At 49.7% G+C, this 13,397-nt stretch overlaps 9 protein-coding genes across 9 annotated transcripts; 5 read left to right on the top strand and 4 right to left on the bottom strand.

The window, feature by feature from the left end:
- Positions 1-375: 375 nt before the first annotated feature.
- On the top strand, positions 376-1,629 carry N7487_008860 (putative para-hydroxybenzoate-polyprenyltransferase Coq2; the record flags this gene model as incomplete). Its single annotated transcript, XM_056876590.1, has 1 exon — positions 376-1,629. The coding sequence occupies one exon, from the start codon at positions 376-378 to the stop codon at positions 1,627-1,629; it is 1,254 nt and encodes a 417-aa protein (XP_056728778.1).
- A 45-nt stretch (positions 1,630-1,674) lies between these two features.
- On the bottom strand, positions 1,675-2,441 carry N7487_008861 (putative flavoprotein; the record flags this gene model as incomplete). Its single annotated transcript, XM_056876591.1, has 2 exons — positions 1,675-2,066; positions 2,126-2,441. 2 exons carry the CDS (start codon positions 2,439-2,441, stop codon positions 1,675-1,677), a joined length of 708 nt encoding a protein of 235 aa, XP_056728779.1.
- Positions 2,442-2,649: 208 nt separating this feature from the next.
- Positions 2,650-3,246, top strand: N7487_008862 (monothiol glutaredoxin GRX5; the record flags this gene model as incomplete). Its single annotated transcript, XM_056876592.1, has 3 exons — positions 2,650-2,673; positions 2,731-3,025; positions 3,092-3,246. 3 exons carry the CDS (start codon positions 2,650-2,652, stop codon positions 3,244-3,246), a joined length of 474 nt encoding a protein of 157 aa, XP_056728780.1.
- Positions 3,247-3,557: 311 nt separating this feature from the next.
- N7487_008863 (ethanolamine-phosphate cytidylyltransferase) lies at positions 3,558-5,086 on the bottom strand (the record flags this gene model as incomplete). The annotated part of the gene is made up of 4 exons (XM_056876593.1): positions 3,558-3,890; positions 3,945-4,719; positions 4,782-4,899; positions 4,960-5,086. 4 exons carry the CDS (start codon positions 5,084-5,086, stop codon positions 3,558-3,560), a joined length of 1,353 nt encoding a protein of 450 aa, XP_056728781.1.
- Positions 5,087-5,430: 344 nt separating this feature from the next.
- Positions 5,431-6,450, top strand: N7487_008864 (uncharacterized protein; the record flags this gene model as incomplete). Its single annotated transcript, XM_056876594.1, has 2 exons — positions 5,431-5,633; positions 5,697-6,450. 2 exons carry the CDS (start codon positions 5,431-5,433, stop codon positions 6,448-6,450), a joined length of 957 nt encoding a protein of 318 aa, XP_056728782.1.
- Positions 6,451-6,922: 472 nt separating this feature from the next.
- On the bottom strand, positions 6,923-7,566 carry N7487_008865 (putative mitochondrial protein sorting (Msf1); the record flags this gene model as incomplete). The annotated part of the gene is made up of 2 exons (XM_056876595.1): positions 6,923-7,342; positions 7,414-7,566. The coding sequence occupies 2 exons, from the start codon at positions 7,564-7,566 to the stop codon at positions 6,923-6,925; spliced, it is 573 nt and encodes a 190-aa protein (XP_056728783.1).
- A 544-nt stretch (positions 7,567-8,110) lies between these two features.
- N7487_008866 (thioredoxin peroxidase DOT5) lies at positions 8,111-8,850 on the top strand (the record flags this gene model as incomplete). Its single annotated transcript, XM_056876596.1, has 2 exons — positions 8,111-8,393; positions 8,504-8,850. 2 exons carry the CDS (start codon positions 8,111-8,113, stop codon positions 8,848-8,850), a joined length of 630 nt encoding a protein of 209 aa, XP_056728784.1.
- Positions 8,851-9,104: 254 nt separating this feature from the next.
- Positions 9,105-10,200, bottom strand: N7487_008867 (oxidoreductase, short-chain dehydrogenase/reductase family; the record flags this gene model as incomplete). The annotated part of the gene is made up of 4 exons (XM_056876597.1): positions 9,105-9,292; positions 9,340-9,584; positions 9,644-10,082; positions 10,140-10,200. The coding sequence occupies 4 exons, from the start codon at positions 10,198-10,200 to the stop codon at positions 9,105-9,107; spliced, it is 933 nt and encodes a 310-aa protein (XP_056728785.1).
- Positions 10,201-11,176: 976 nt separating this feature from the next.
- N7487_008868 (rRNA-processing protein MPP10) lies at positions 11,177-13,315 on the top strand (the record flags this gene model as incomplete). The annotated part of the gene is made up of 1 exon (XM_056876598.1): positions 11,177-13,315. One exon carries the CDS (start codon positions 11,177-11,179, stop codon positions 13,313-13,315), a length of 2,139 nt encoding a protein of 712 aa, XP_056728786.1.
- Between the last annotated feature and the right edge of the window lie 82 nt (positions 13,316-13,397).

Consider the following 13,397-nt stretch of genomic DNA (forward strand, 5'->3'; position numbering starts at 1 on the left):
CAGGCAGAAATTTACACGTGAATTTTTGAAGTGTTGCAGTTATCGCATTGTTTTTACCTACATATGGCAATAAGGGGTACTTGGAGTTAATATAGCATAGCTTCTTTCTTCTGCTTCAAGGCAATTGAATAGTATTCAGCCCAATGTATACTTAATTTTAGCATATTGTGATAGCGCGGCTCCATACAAAGTAGATCTGATGGCCCAAATAGGCTTAGGGGGAGGAACGAAGCCGCTTTTTCCTGCATGACGATGTAATTTCCGACTTAGATCTTCAGACAGCCAGACCTTCGAGGCTTCTGAGAGGAATATGAATATTGCCAGTTGGCTTAATTGACACCCTCATGTTCAGTTTCTAGATTCCCAGCTCTCGCCATGCTTTCCACCGGCTCCCGTCTCTTCCGCGGTCGACTATCCCCATACAGGCAAAAGGTCAACCTCACTGGTTTATACAATGGGCGCCTTTCCACACTCGCTCATAATGCCTATTCCTCAACGCAATTGAAAGGCAATCGATTCCTCGCTGGTGCCTCATCCAATGCCTTGCGAACACAAGTCCAAGTCCGATACAACTCGCAGTTGCAATCGCCCGCAACACAACCAATCGAGACGGATAGTGCGGGAAAGAACCCAGCCACCCACTACATCCCACCGAAGACAGGCTTGATTGCGTCTCTGCCGAGTTCATGGATACCGTATGCGGAATTGGTGCGGCTGGACAAGCCCACGGGCACATACTACTTGTTCTTCCCAACTCTCTTTTCCACGCTGCTCGCTGCGCCAATGGCTGGTGTGGCACCTCTCCCCGTCTTGGGCACCGCAGCGCTATTCTTTTCCGGTGCGCTGATCATGCGCGGTGCAGGCTGCGCAATCAACGACCTGTGGGACCGAAACTTGGACCCTCATGTGGAACGCACCAAATTCCGACCCATTGCCAGAGGTGCACTCTCGCCAAAAAAGGCAGTTCTCTTTACCGGTTCACAGTTGGTGGCTGGCCTGGGCGTGCTTCTCTCGTTCCCTAGTCAGTGCCTTTGGTATGGCATTCCTAGTATGCCTATCGTGGTGGCCTATCCCCTTGCTAAGCGCGTGACCAATTACCCGCAAGCTGTCTTGGGTCTTGCCTTTTCATGGGGCGCGATCATGGGATTCCCAGCATTGGGGGTGGACCTGCTTGCCAATCATGATGCCGTGATGGCCGCAGGTGCCCTTTATTCCAGTTGTATTGCTTGGACAGTTCTGTACGATATGATTTATGCACACATGGACATTAAGGACGATGTCAAGGCCGGGATCAAGTCAATTGCTCTCCGCCATGAGCACAACACTAAGGCTATCTTGAGTGGTCTAGCGGTGACTCAAGTCTCGCTCCTCGCGGCTGCAGGAGTCGCGGCTGGTTGCGGACCTGTTTTCTTCGTCGGAAGCTGCGGCAGTGCGGCTTTGTCGCTCGGTCTCATGATTTGGAAGGTTCAGTTGAAGAGTGTTCCGAACTGCTGGTGGTGGTTCAAGAACGGATGTCTGCTGACCGGTGGAGGGATTTCCTTGGGCTTGCTCGCCGAGTATGCGACGCAGTACCTTGGTCTGTACAATACGACGGAGCCAGAGCGATTGGTAGCCGAGTCAACAATATAACCATGTAACAATATAAATAGGCGTCCAAGGCTTGGTTCCTTTTTTTCACGGCTTCTCCACCGACCCCGCCACGTAGTCTTGGATGGCAGTGACGATATCTCTCCAGTCCATCATACTTCCGGTGTCGACATCTCCACCGGACAGGCTCTTTTCCATGGGAGGCAGCACAGTCACCCAGCCCTCTGGGTTTGATTCACTCCATCCCCACTGATCACATAGAATTTTAAGATGCTTCTTGGTCACTGGATGTCGGTACGCACATGCGTCCATGTCCAACGCTGCAAAGATCATAGTTTTCTGAGGCTTGAATCCCATATCTACTACCCCAGTCGTATCCCAGGCTCTGATGACGGAGAGAAGCAGGTTGTCGGCGATCCCATTGGCCATTTTCGCCATGGTATTTGCAGACATTGGGGCAACCAGTAGAATATGCGCCCCTATGATGATGTCAGTTGGTCCTTTGTGTCAAGTGCCATATATCTATATAACCACTGACATTTGCGCAACTCAATATGCAAGACTGGTCCTCCGCGCGTCCACGATGGACACCATTCATCTTTGTCCCGGTAGATAGCGTCGACACCATCTATTTGCAACAGATTTTCGAAGACCGGTTGCTCTGAACTTTGTCCAGCAAGGAACTTTTCCACTGGCTCGGTGACTAGAATGCGAACTGAGATGTTTTTATTACGACATAGCGCCTCTGCAATGTTGGGCAGCTTAATGGTAGCGGCTGCTAGTAACACATGGATCTTCTTGTCATTTGTATACTGCTGGGCAATAAAAGGCGTAGGTGAGATTTGAGGATCCATTGTTATATCTTTATTGTAACAAAAAGACAGAAAATGGGTAGACAAAAAGACAAGAAGTGAAGATGACTGGTTCATAGAGCCCTAGAGAGCTTTAGATGTGTGGGGATCAACCAGACCCGCGGACCAACCGCTGATTAAATAATACTAAACCTCCAGACCTTTCCCCGAAGTCAACCTCTTCCTCTGTAAACTACCCATCATTTTCAAAATGTTTTCCAGAGCAGTTGCATCGGTACGTATAAAATGTTCCCTATTACACAAGATCCTCCAGCTCATATGAATTCCGCAGGCTTTCCGCCCGGTCTCACGGCCAACCTTTTTGCGCCCCGTCCGCTCGGCCATCCAGTTCCCCTCGGGCCCTTCTATCCCCTCCGTCCTCCATGCACGCCTTCTGTCCAACGAGACCCGGACGGCGATCGATAAGGCGGTCTCTTCCGCCCCCGTTGTTCTGTTCATGAAGGGTACACCCGAGACTCCCCAATGCGGTTTCTCACGTGCCACTATTCAGATCCTCGGCCTGCAGGGTGTTGATCCCAAGAAGTTTGTCGCTTTCAACGTGCTGGAGGATGCGGAGCTGCGCTCAGGTATGTTGGGACTATCTCGAGTGAACTTCTCCCGGATTTGGATTGCTAATCATGCTGCGTTTACAGGAGTCAAGGAATACTCTGAGTGGCCCACTATTCCCCAACTATACCTGGAGAAGGAGTTCATTGGTGGTTGTGATATCCTGATGTCCATGCACCAAAATGGTGAACTTGCCAAACTTCTGGAGTCCAAGGGTGTCCTGGTTGCCGCGGATGAATAAATAGAAGCTGAGCACGAGTGGAAGATGTCAGCCTATCAATTTGATAGATGGCTGTCTCTGTAAAATTATTTGTCTCTAATGTATTCTGGTCCTAATATCCTGCTGGTCAGATAGTTGTCTTGTTGATTTGACAAATGGAAGGTAATCTCCAATCTATCTGCTCCAGTAGACCAAATTGTCACAAGCCGCCATGCAAACGAACGAGGCAAACCCTTGTATAAGAAGGAACCCCAGTTGATGAGGTCTAATATCATATGTACATTTGATCTTCATTACATGATTAGTATTTCCCACAAAGAGCGATAGCCAGCCTACTGGGCTGAATTAGCTGCTTCGGCTGCCTCTTGCGCTTTCACCAGATCCTCGGCAATGGCCTTGTCTAGCTTTGCACGTTGCCTGGCTTCATAAGCTTCACGGCTCTTCAGGATCCGACCAACAATCTCGCCAGCGTTCACATGTTGGAAGGCATGCTGCTCGGCTTCGCGGAAGATTCCCATCTTCTTGGGAGCAGTGTATGGGTCGTATGTTAGCGGGATAAAGGTCGTGGGTCCGTGGTAGACAGCATCGGGAGTGCCCCATGGGATTGCCTTGAGGTATGGTTCGCTAGGGGTGAATGGCGCAGAGAATATGACAGCATTGATGTACTTTGGTGAAGGTCAGCAAATGGAACAGATGAAAGCAAACCAAGAAAAACTTACGCGGCATTGAAGAACACACAGACCACGCTCGAAAATGTTCATGATTGGGTAGTTCAAGCCTTTCCAGTGGTTAATCACATCGTCATCATGGATACCTGCGACAATATAGGCTGGCGCATAGTCCTCGCCGTGGTCCTTCAACCTCTTTGCAACTTGGTCTTGCTCATACCAGCCACGTTGCCGGCCCTCGGACTCCTCGAGCTCTGTGACTTTGCGCAGGAACGCAATGTGACCGGAAGAAAACAGGTCGAACCCTCCGTCCACATAAACAACCCTCTGTCCAGGTTTAGGTCCCTTTCCATCGACCAACGTCTCGAACAGGCCAGCCTCCTCGGCAGCGTGGTCCATCTTCGCGATGCCTGAGCCAGTCCATGTCCACACCTGAGGGCCAGGCTGAAGACCGCTCTCATCTGTCGCATAGTCCTTGATTCTCTGCAAAAGATCTGTAGCAGAAGCCTTACGCTCCTCAGGGCTTCCATACCCTTCCAGTCCAGCGAGTGTACCCTTCACAGATTTGACGAAGTGGTTCCTGGTGCACAGCAGCATGCGGCCAACAAGATCGGTTGTCGAGATGCCTGGGGTACGTTTGACAACACGGAAGCGTCCAGCGGCTTTGACGAAGCGGTAACAGTCGTTTCCATCACTGTCGGAGGTAATGTCGTCTCCATGAACAACGTATTTGCATCCGTAGTGGGAGACCCAGGGTAGGTAAGTCACATAGGGGGCATGTGGAACACTTTGAGTTGCCCAACGACACGCGTCGACGGCTGCGACACTAAATAAAAGCGACATTAGTGTCAGATCCTAGCGGCTACACCAGTTTGTGGTCAAACCAACCGTTCTTCCAGTGACATCACTGTCGGACCCTTGTTCTCGAGGATAGCTTGATCTGAGTGTATTCCCACGTAAAGGGCCTTTCCTAGCTGGCGCGCTTGGAGCATAGCACCTGCATGACCTGTAGAGTGACACATAGATTAGCTCAGAGCAATTGACTGGGTGTTAACTGTAAACCTACCGTGGTGGCTGAAGTCGAAGCATCCATCGACCCAAAGTCTGTCCTCTGAAATAGGTACGTCCTCCTGGGGATCAACAGGCCACTGTCCAGGCAAAGGAACCTGTTCTTCGAGTGGTGTTGAGTCCATTTTCACAATAGTACTCCGTAATAAATTCAGAATTGCTCCAAAGTATAGAGAGGAATTGTATAGGAGGGGGAGGGGATGTGATCGACGGTAAATTACAAAGGGGGTACGGTTACAGTAATCTCCGCCATCAGTCTGGCTTGCGGGGAACTTCAATTGTTTCTTCAGACCTCCTGAGTCTCAATGACCTTTGAAAACACCCCGTGAATACATTGGGGTCTTACATATTGGTCTATCAGCCTGGTAAATCGGGCTTCCTGCTCTCTCGCCTTCCCTGATACCTCCGCCGTGTCCTGCGACCCCTGTCCACCTTCGTTCCTTCGCTCCGATATTGCCCACCAACGCCAATGATTCCCTCTACATTTGCCCCGGGCATCACGCGGCGGGACACAGCCAAGTCCGGTGGTGGATATGAAGGGGCATATGGGATCCCACCTCCAGTTACCAGCGGAGGGGGCCTTCTTGGCCCTCAAAGTGCCGGCGCAATATATCAGCACATCCATGAAATGGCCGCGAAACGGATATCGACTCTGGACTATTTAAGAAAGGCGTAAGTGGATCGCACAGTGCAATCAGACGCGAACACTACTAATTAATACCATACTACGTATAGTCATGAAGGACGAGTCTATTGGTTTAATACTGTGCACTTCTCCCGGGCTGATATCGCTCGGTTGCCATACTTTGAAGCCCGGAAACTTTCTCGCCGCGCAATCAATTATTTGCTTCTAGGCTTGTCATTGCCAACAATACTTGACGTTAATTCCACGCCATTTGAGTATGTGCGTGCCCTGAATGCTTTGCTACTGGAATTCGAAACATTCCAGTCAGTGCATCCCCCAGATGGCAGCTCCTCGTCAAGTCTTGCAAGGGCTCGCATACCACAAATGTTTAAGCGGGCGACGCATGCAGGTACCAAGACCCGACGCGCCAGCTCTGCGAACGAGATCGGACTTCCAATGCAGTCCAGTGACCCATCAGACTTGAAGAACATGGCAGGGAATCTCGGGTCGGCTTCCTCTGCCTCGGTCACCTCCTTCCCGCTCACAGAGTCTGCGGATCTTCATCCTGGCGAAGAATACACTTATCTTCTCACACCATCGTTGCCATTCGAGCCGGACTTCTTTGAGACATTTGCGACCCTGTGTGATGTCTTGATTGACACTTATAGCAGGCTCGCCGCTCTAGTATCATCTCCAGCTGTCTGCACAGTAGCGTTGGGCGAGACATTTTCCAAAGCAGATGCCAGGCTACGCAAGATCATGGTGGCCGGCGCAGTGCGTGAGTTCGAAGATGCGAGCCGAAATAGTGTCAAGAGTGAAGTTGCTGGGGTCAGTCGGGTGGTGCTTGGCGGTTTATTGGGATAGCAGCAAGGTTTAGCTGCTATATATTTGGGTATGGTATTCATGCGTCAGTTTTTGACAGGACATATGGTTGGGTTTTTATGAGATATGAGTTTATCGAGCTGAATGTTGTACGATAATAGAATTTCAGGTCTAAATTTGAAAGCTTCTAATGATACATCTGTGCCGCCTTCTTGATCGGGGCTACTCAGTACAAAAAGCAGGATATAAAAGGCAACTCGCTCAAAATAACATAATCCAGAACTTTTCTTAGCCGTGCGGCTTCGTGAGGCGAGAGGTGGTATTCATGAGAAGATTGAAAGAGTCGAGAATCGAAAAAAGACAGGTGAAGACAGAGAACTCCGCTTGGCGCCACATGCTCGAATATATATAACAGACGCCGGGATATGCAGTCGCTTGATGTTGAATGCTGAGTGGGGATAGGAATATGATGTTGGGAAGAGGTCACGGAAATTATGCTGAGAGCATGGGGCGCTCATGACTGAAGGCTTTGCTTTTCGAGTTCGCGTTGTTCGCCGAAGACGCGGCGGCTCATCTCGAGGACGGTTTCGAATCCTTCGCGGCCAATCTTGGCATTTTCACGGAACCGATCCACGCTTGCCTCTTCGACCTTGTTCTTGATCTTTTGCCATCCACCGCAGAGAGCAGTGATTTTTGCTTCTTGGCTAAATTCGGTTGTGGTGGCTGGGCTAAGGGAGGATTGGCGGTAGATAACAGTCTCACGGACGCTGAGGACGTTCGACCATGTCAGATTGGTAGAGCACATGGTCACCTTCTTTGCGACTGGATCAACATAAGAGACTTCGTAGACGTGAGATGTATTCGTTCCACCGAGAATCGAGAGCACCCATTTTGGTACAGATTGATCGCACGTGATAAGGCGCTCGGTTCGCAACTAAGAGGCAAAGGTTAGTACAAAGGTTTCAGGATATTTTGAGAGTTCTGCTTTGAGGTTGAATGACTCACAATGCCAGTGCTCGGGTCGACGGTCCGAGAGAGCGTGTCTACACCCACGACGTGTGTAGACTTATCATTCCAAGGACAGTATTTGCGCCAGTTCGCCGTTGATACTTCGTCCCACGAGTAGTCGAACGTGCATTCGGAAGAAAAGACCTTCATAGTGGCAAGTCGCGGTTCACCTCAACGATGCCGTTGGGTCGTGTGGTCTTGTGATAGGGTATTTGGATGAAGAACAGGATTGACAAGCGCGCTGTGACGGATAGGATGGGAGAGAATTGGTAGTATTGATGAAGCCGAGGTAGAGAGAGGTAAGACTAATTCAAGTCGAAAGTGAGAGATGGGAGGTGAAGAAGTTGCAGAAGGTGATTTAAGTCTAAGTCTAGAAGGAATCGGGAGGCAAATATGAGCAAGTCAGATAGAAGAAAATGGAGAAGAGTGGATTTTAACGATCTACCGTCTGAGGGGAAAATCCTTTTTATTTTTTTCCCTTCGGGTCAGGGCCAGGGCGCGTTCGGAACGCCACAGCACATGAACGCCACAGCTCCACCGGGTTTTCCCGGTGAGGTGCCCATGTGCTTATATAATCAACGGCGCAGCTGCACCGGGCACATATGCAGCTGATATGTTCCAGAGCGTCCAATTAAACTCTACTCAATACATATACCTCTCCCAGTCTTTTTTAATTTCTCCCTTTCCCCACATCATGGTCGAACTCAGGAAACGCAAGGCGCCAGCCCCGCTCCCCGTCGCAGAGAAGAAGACCAAACCAGCTCCCAAGCCCAAACAAGAGACAGCTGCTACCGATAATGATATTGAAAAAAGCCCCGCGCTAAAGGTCCCTGAGGTGGATGATACAATCGACATAGAAGCTTTCGGGGGCGAGTTTGAGACCAACGAGGGTGAAAAAACAACTTTGAAGAAGCTCCTCGAGGAGAGCAAGTCGGGCGTGGTTTTCTTTACCTACCCCAAAGCCTCAACACCTGGCTGTAAGTCCCCGTGTCATGCTCAGTGCTTCTCTTGAGAGGACCGGGCTGTGTTCTTGGCATAATTTGCAAGCATCCTACTCCCAGCAGATTACTTACGCCGCTTCATCCAGGTACCAAGCAAGCTTGCTTGTTCCGTGACAACCACACCCACCTGACTTCTACTGGTCTTTCTATCTACGGCCTTTCAGGAGATTCTCCCAAGGCCAACACTACGTTCAAGACAAGACAAAACCTACCCTACCCTCTCATGTGTGACCCCAAGGCTACCCTTATTGGAGCTATTGGGTTCAAGAAATCTCCCAAGGGTACAACGCGAGGTGTATTTGCCGTGGATAAGAAGGGTAAGGTCTTGCTTCGCGAGGCCGGTGGCCCAGACGCGACTGTGGATGCTGTCCAGAGGATTGTTGCCAATGCGCCTAGTGTTGGAGACACCAAGGAGGAAGGTGATGAAGCGTGATGAAGCAGGGTGATCTAACTCGAGTGGTGGTGTGCAGACACTTTCACAACACGCGACACTAAGATACCAGATATTACATGCATAGCACCACCTAGTGTGGTTTATTTGTTTCGGTGTACGTGCTCGGCGTAGATTATTAGGGGTATGATGAGCCAGGGACTATCAAGTTGTTTTGAATGCTGTGGATTCCAATATATACAGCTTAAAACACTGGTACAGCATACTTGATTCCTTGCAAATCCCCCAGCTTCCTCCTATCCATTGACCATCATACCTCCGTTGGGATGCAAACACTGTCCGGAAATATAGCTGCTGTCCTGGCTTGCGAGGAAAACGAAACATGTTGCGACCTCGCTAGGCTGTCCGGGTCGACCAATCGGCACTGTATGGAACTGTTCCATGGCCTCGGTTTGCATTGTTGCAGGAATCAGGGGTGTCCAGACTTGTCTTATTAGCATTTGACTTGGAATAGGGATATGGAGGACCTACTTGGACCCGGACAAACACAATTGACCCGAATGCCCTTCTTCAACTGCTGGTTTGACAAGCCACGAGTAAATGCGACAATTGCTCCTTTAGTCGAGGTGTAATCCAGGAGATCGCCTCGGCCAATATACGGATTGACGGAGGCGCAATTGATGATAGTAGATCCCTTCTGCATATGAGGAAGAGCATACTTGGAGAGATAAAAGAATGAATGAATGTTGGTGTCAAATGTCTTCTCCCACTGGGATCTTTTGTTGCGTTAGTATATGCATTGGCCGAAGAGCAATGATAATGTAGGGCAACTCACTCCTCGAGCTCGCTGATATCGCTTAGCATGTCTTGGAACGCCGCGTTGTTCACGAGAATGTCAATGCGACCTAGCTTTTCCAAGGTCACATTGATGATCTTTTGACAATTCTCCTTCTTGCGAATATCGAGAGCGAGAGTATGGCACTGCTGTCCATATTGTTCGACCCTCTTTTTTGTCTCCTGGGCATCCGACTCCTCTTCTGGCAAGTAAACTATGACACTTGAGGCACCCTCCATTGCAAACAGGATTGCAACCGCCCGGCCAATTCCTGAATCACCACCGGTGATGATTGCTCTCTTCCCTTCGAGCTTGCCAGCAGCTTTGTAGATCTGATAACCGTAATCCTCGGTAGGAATATGAGTAGACACAGGTTTGGGCTCTCCCATGTCAGACTGCAGACCCGGCTTTTTCAAGTGTTGAATAGGAATCTTGTGGCCTATATCATGGAGTGTTTTGTTAGAAATCAACTCTTAGACAAACAACACTTACTCACCTGGCGCAAATTGGGATTTAGACCCACTGGCCTCTCGCTCGATATACTGGGTAACCGGCATATTGGCAGGCTAGGGCGTGAATACGACCAAGTGTGGTGGATATAGACGACTTGTGTAAATTTGTAGATATGATACAAATGTCCATGCAGGAAACCACCATTTAAGTAAGACAAATGATGTATGGCCACCAAAAACCGAAGCAAAGCCATCAATGTCACTATGATGGTCTGCTTACATTCTACATCTTCTACCATTTCTCTGTATTGAGGCAATATACAATATACAAGTTATGAGCCACCCGGATCATCTTTGATCTAGACTTTTTCTGTGGCGGTGGTTTAATCGAACACGTTGGACGATTCGATCTTTCAGTGTTGTACCCACAAGTTGCCCATTCTAGGAACGACTTTTATATCCAATCGGACGAGATTTTTCATGACTGGATGACACGTCTCCCGTTTTGATATCCATATCTGAACTGCCTCTGTGCCACGTTTGCCGTCGAGGTTATCAACATGGGCATGACAGAGGTTTGGCGTCATGAGGTTGTGGCGTTCTTCACCCAGTGAGCTCCAAGATACAACAATCCAAACTGCTTTTATCATGCGAAATGTATGTAGGAATAACATGACAAGAATAGTCGGCCGCTCATGCGGACTTGTCATGTCTTTTTAGATGTTCTTTCGGATGTTCTTTTAGTTGACTAAGTACTATAGAAGATATATTCTTGAATCCGGTATATTCGAGTTGTTTACAATGGCTTTAGCTCAAAAATTGCAATGTTTTTGTTATTTCCATAAAATGTGAAGGGTTTCCATAAAAAGGAAACCATAGTAAATCAGTGTAGAGAGTATTAGTAGGTGTTCTAGTTGGATGATGTTGGAACAGTCGACCTCTCGATATACCGGGGATCCTTATCTTATCAACTAGCAATGTGATTGGCTGTCGACCGTCCGCCCGGCGATAATTTTTTCTATTGCGCTTTCCGCTTCTCGAGACTCTTGGTATTCCAACAAATTGCCTGGCTCTTTTCACAATGGCGAAAGGGCAGTCCAAATCTAAGTCCGTATCGGACAATACTGCCAAACTTTCCGAGCAGATGGCTCTTTCATCCGCTCTGTCCTCACCATGGGCGTTCCTCCGTCCCACGAACGATTTACATACGACCGTCGTGGATTCTGCTAAGCACATCCTGGACTCCCTCGCCGGTTCTGTCGTGGATGCCCAGACCACTCGTAAGCAGCTCAACAAAAAGCGCAAACGCTCAGACCTCGAATCGGACCCAGTCACCCAGCTCCAATTGAAGAATCTCTACGTGGACGGTTTCACCTCGAATCAAATATGGGAGCAAGCAACACGGATTCTCGAGTCGACTGGCGACGAGATTGAACGCGATATCACATTGATTTCCCAACACGGCGGCTACATGGAGTCGGCCGACTCCGAGCAGCTCGAGGATATCTCTGACCCCGAGGGTGCGCAAAGCGACAGCGACAGCCACGAGAGCATGCTTGAAGATCTCTCCGAGGGCTCAGGCGCCGAAGACGATCTCGACGAAGAATCTGACCAAGAGATCGATATGGGATCTGACGATGAGATGGAAGACATTGAAGACATGGACGATGATAATTCCTCAGTTGGCTCCGCCGAAGGAGAGCCCGAAGTATTTGTCGAGGATAAATTTGGACTGAATGACGGATTCTTCTCCATCGACGACTTCAACAAGCAGTCTGAGGCTTTAGAGAGACAGGATGCCGCAGGAGGACCCGAGCAGAATGAGGACAGCGATGAGGAGGATCTCGACTGGCATTCCAACCCGTTGATTGCTGGAAACTCTGCGACCATTCGTGGTGATAAATCGAAGAATTCACGCCCAACAGAAAAGGAAGACGAGAGCATGGATGATAGTGAGGAGGAGGGGCCGACTTTCGGTAATGCCGATCTCCACGGCGACTCCGATTCCGATGATGAAGACGTCGCAGACATGGAAGACGATGAAGCCAATGCCTGGGTAAACACTAGTGATATCAAATACGCCGATTTCTTTGCACCTCCACCCCGCAAAGCCTCCAACAAGAAACACCGCGCCCTCCCGAAAACCCAACCCGATGAACCGACAGTCGATGAGAGTGATGTCAAACGCGCTATGGACGATGTTCGACGGGACTTGTTTGACGATGCCGATGCGGACTCCGCCGAAGAAGATGAGGAGAATCTTGACGGATCTGCAGACCCCACTGCTCCACGCTCAACACACGAGAAGCAGAGGGCACGGATCGCAGATGAAATTCGTCGTCTGGAGGCGGCCAACGTGGCCAAGAAAGAATGGATGTACACTGGTGAGGCCAGAGCTGTCGAGCGCCCTATCAACTCTCTCATCGAAGAAGACCTCGACTTTGAACGAATTGGAAAGCCTGTTCCCGTCAACACCAATGAGACCACCGAGGACATCGAAGAACTAGTCAAGCGCCGAATTCTAGCCATGGAGTTCGACGAAGTCATCCGCCGTCGGCCAGGCGCCGAGGGTCAGCAGGCCGGAAGAAAACCCCGCTTCGAGCTGGATGATACCAAGCCCCAACAGGGTCTGGCCGAGATGTATGAAACTGACCATCTTCGCGCTAATGATCCCAACTTCGTGGATACTAAGGACCGCAAGTTGATGCGGGAACATGCCGAGATTACCAGTCTTTGGAACGAGCTCAGCTCTCAATTGGATACGCTATGCAACTGGCACTACAAGCCCAAGGTCGCCCAAGCAAGCATCAACGTCGTTACCGATGCGCCAACAATCATGATGGAAGAGGCACGTCCAACGGCTGGTGGTGCTGCCGGTGGCCCTGTTGGACTTGCACCACAGGAGATCTACACACCCGGTGACGAAGGCCGAGTTAAAGGAGAGGTGGTCCTCAAGACTGGCGCGTCTATCTCCAAGGAGGAGATGACCCGTGAGCAGAAGGCCAAGATCAGACGCCAGAATAAGCAAACCCAAAAGAAGGCCGATTCTGGCAAACCCACTCAGGAAAAGACCGGCAAGGCAGCTGAGAAGCAGCAGATGATTTCAGACCTGAAGAAGGGAGGAGTCAAGGTCATTGACAAGGAGGGCCGTATGACGAATATCGACGGCGGCTCTGTCCAACAGGGCGCCAAAAACAGAGGAGATAATCTCAAGTTGTGAGGGGGGGAGGTGAATTAAAGGGGCCAGTATGTACTATTCAGGAGTCATATTTCTTCTATATAAAATCTATTTTCTAGCATTG

Source organism: Penicillium crustosum (genome assembly GCF_028827405.1).
Source record: "Penicillium crustosum strain IBT 35664 chromosome Unknown utg000003l_segment0_segment0, whole genome shotgun sequence".
Classification (NCBI taxonomy): domain Eukaryota; kingdom Fungi; phylum Ascomycota; class Eurotiomycetes; order Eurotiales; family Aspergillaceae; genus Penicillium; species Penicillium crustosum.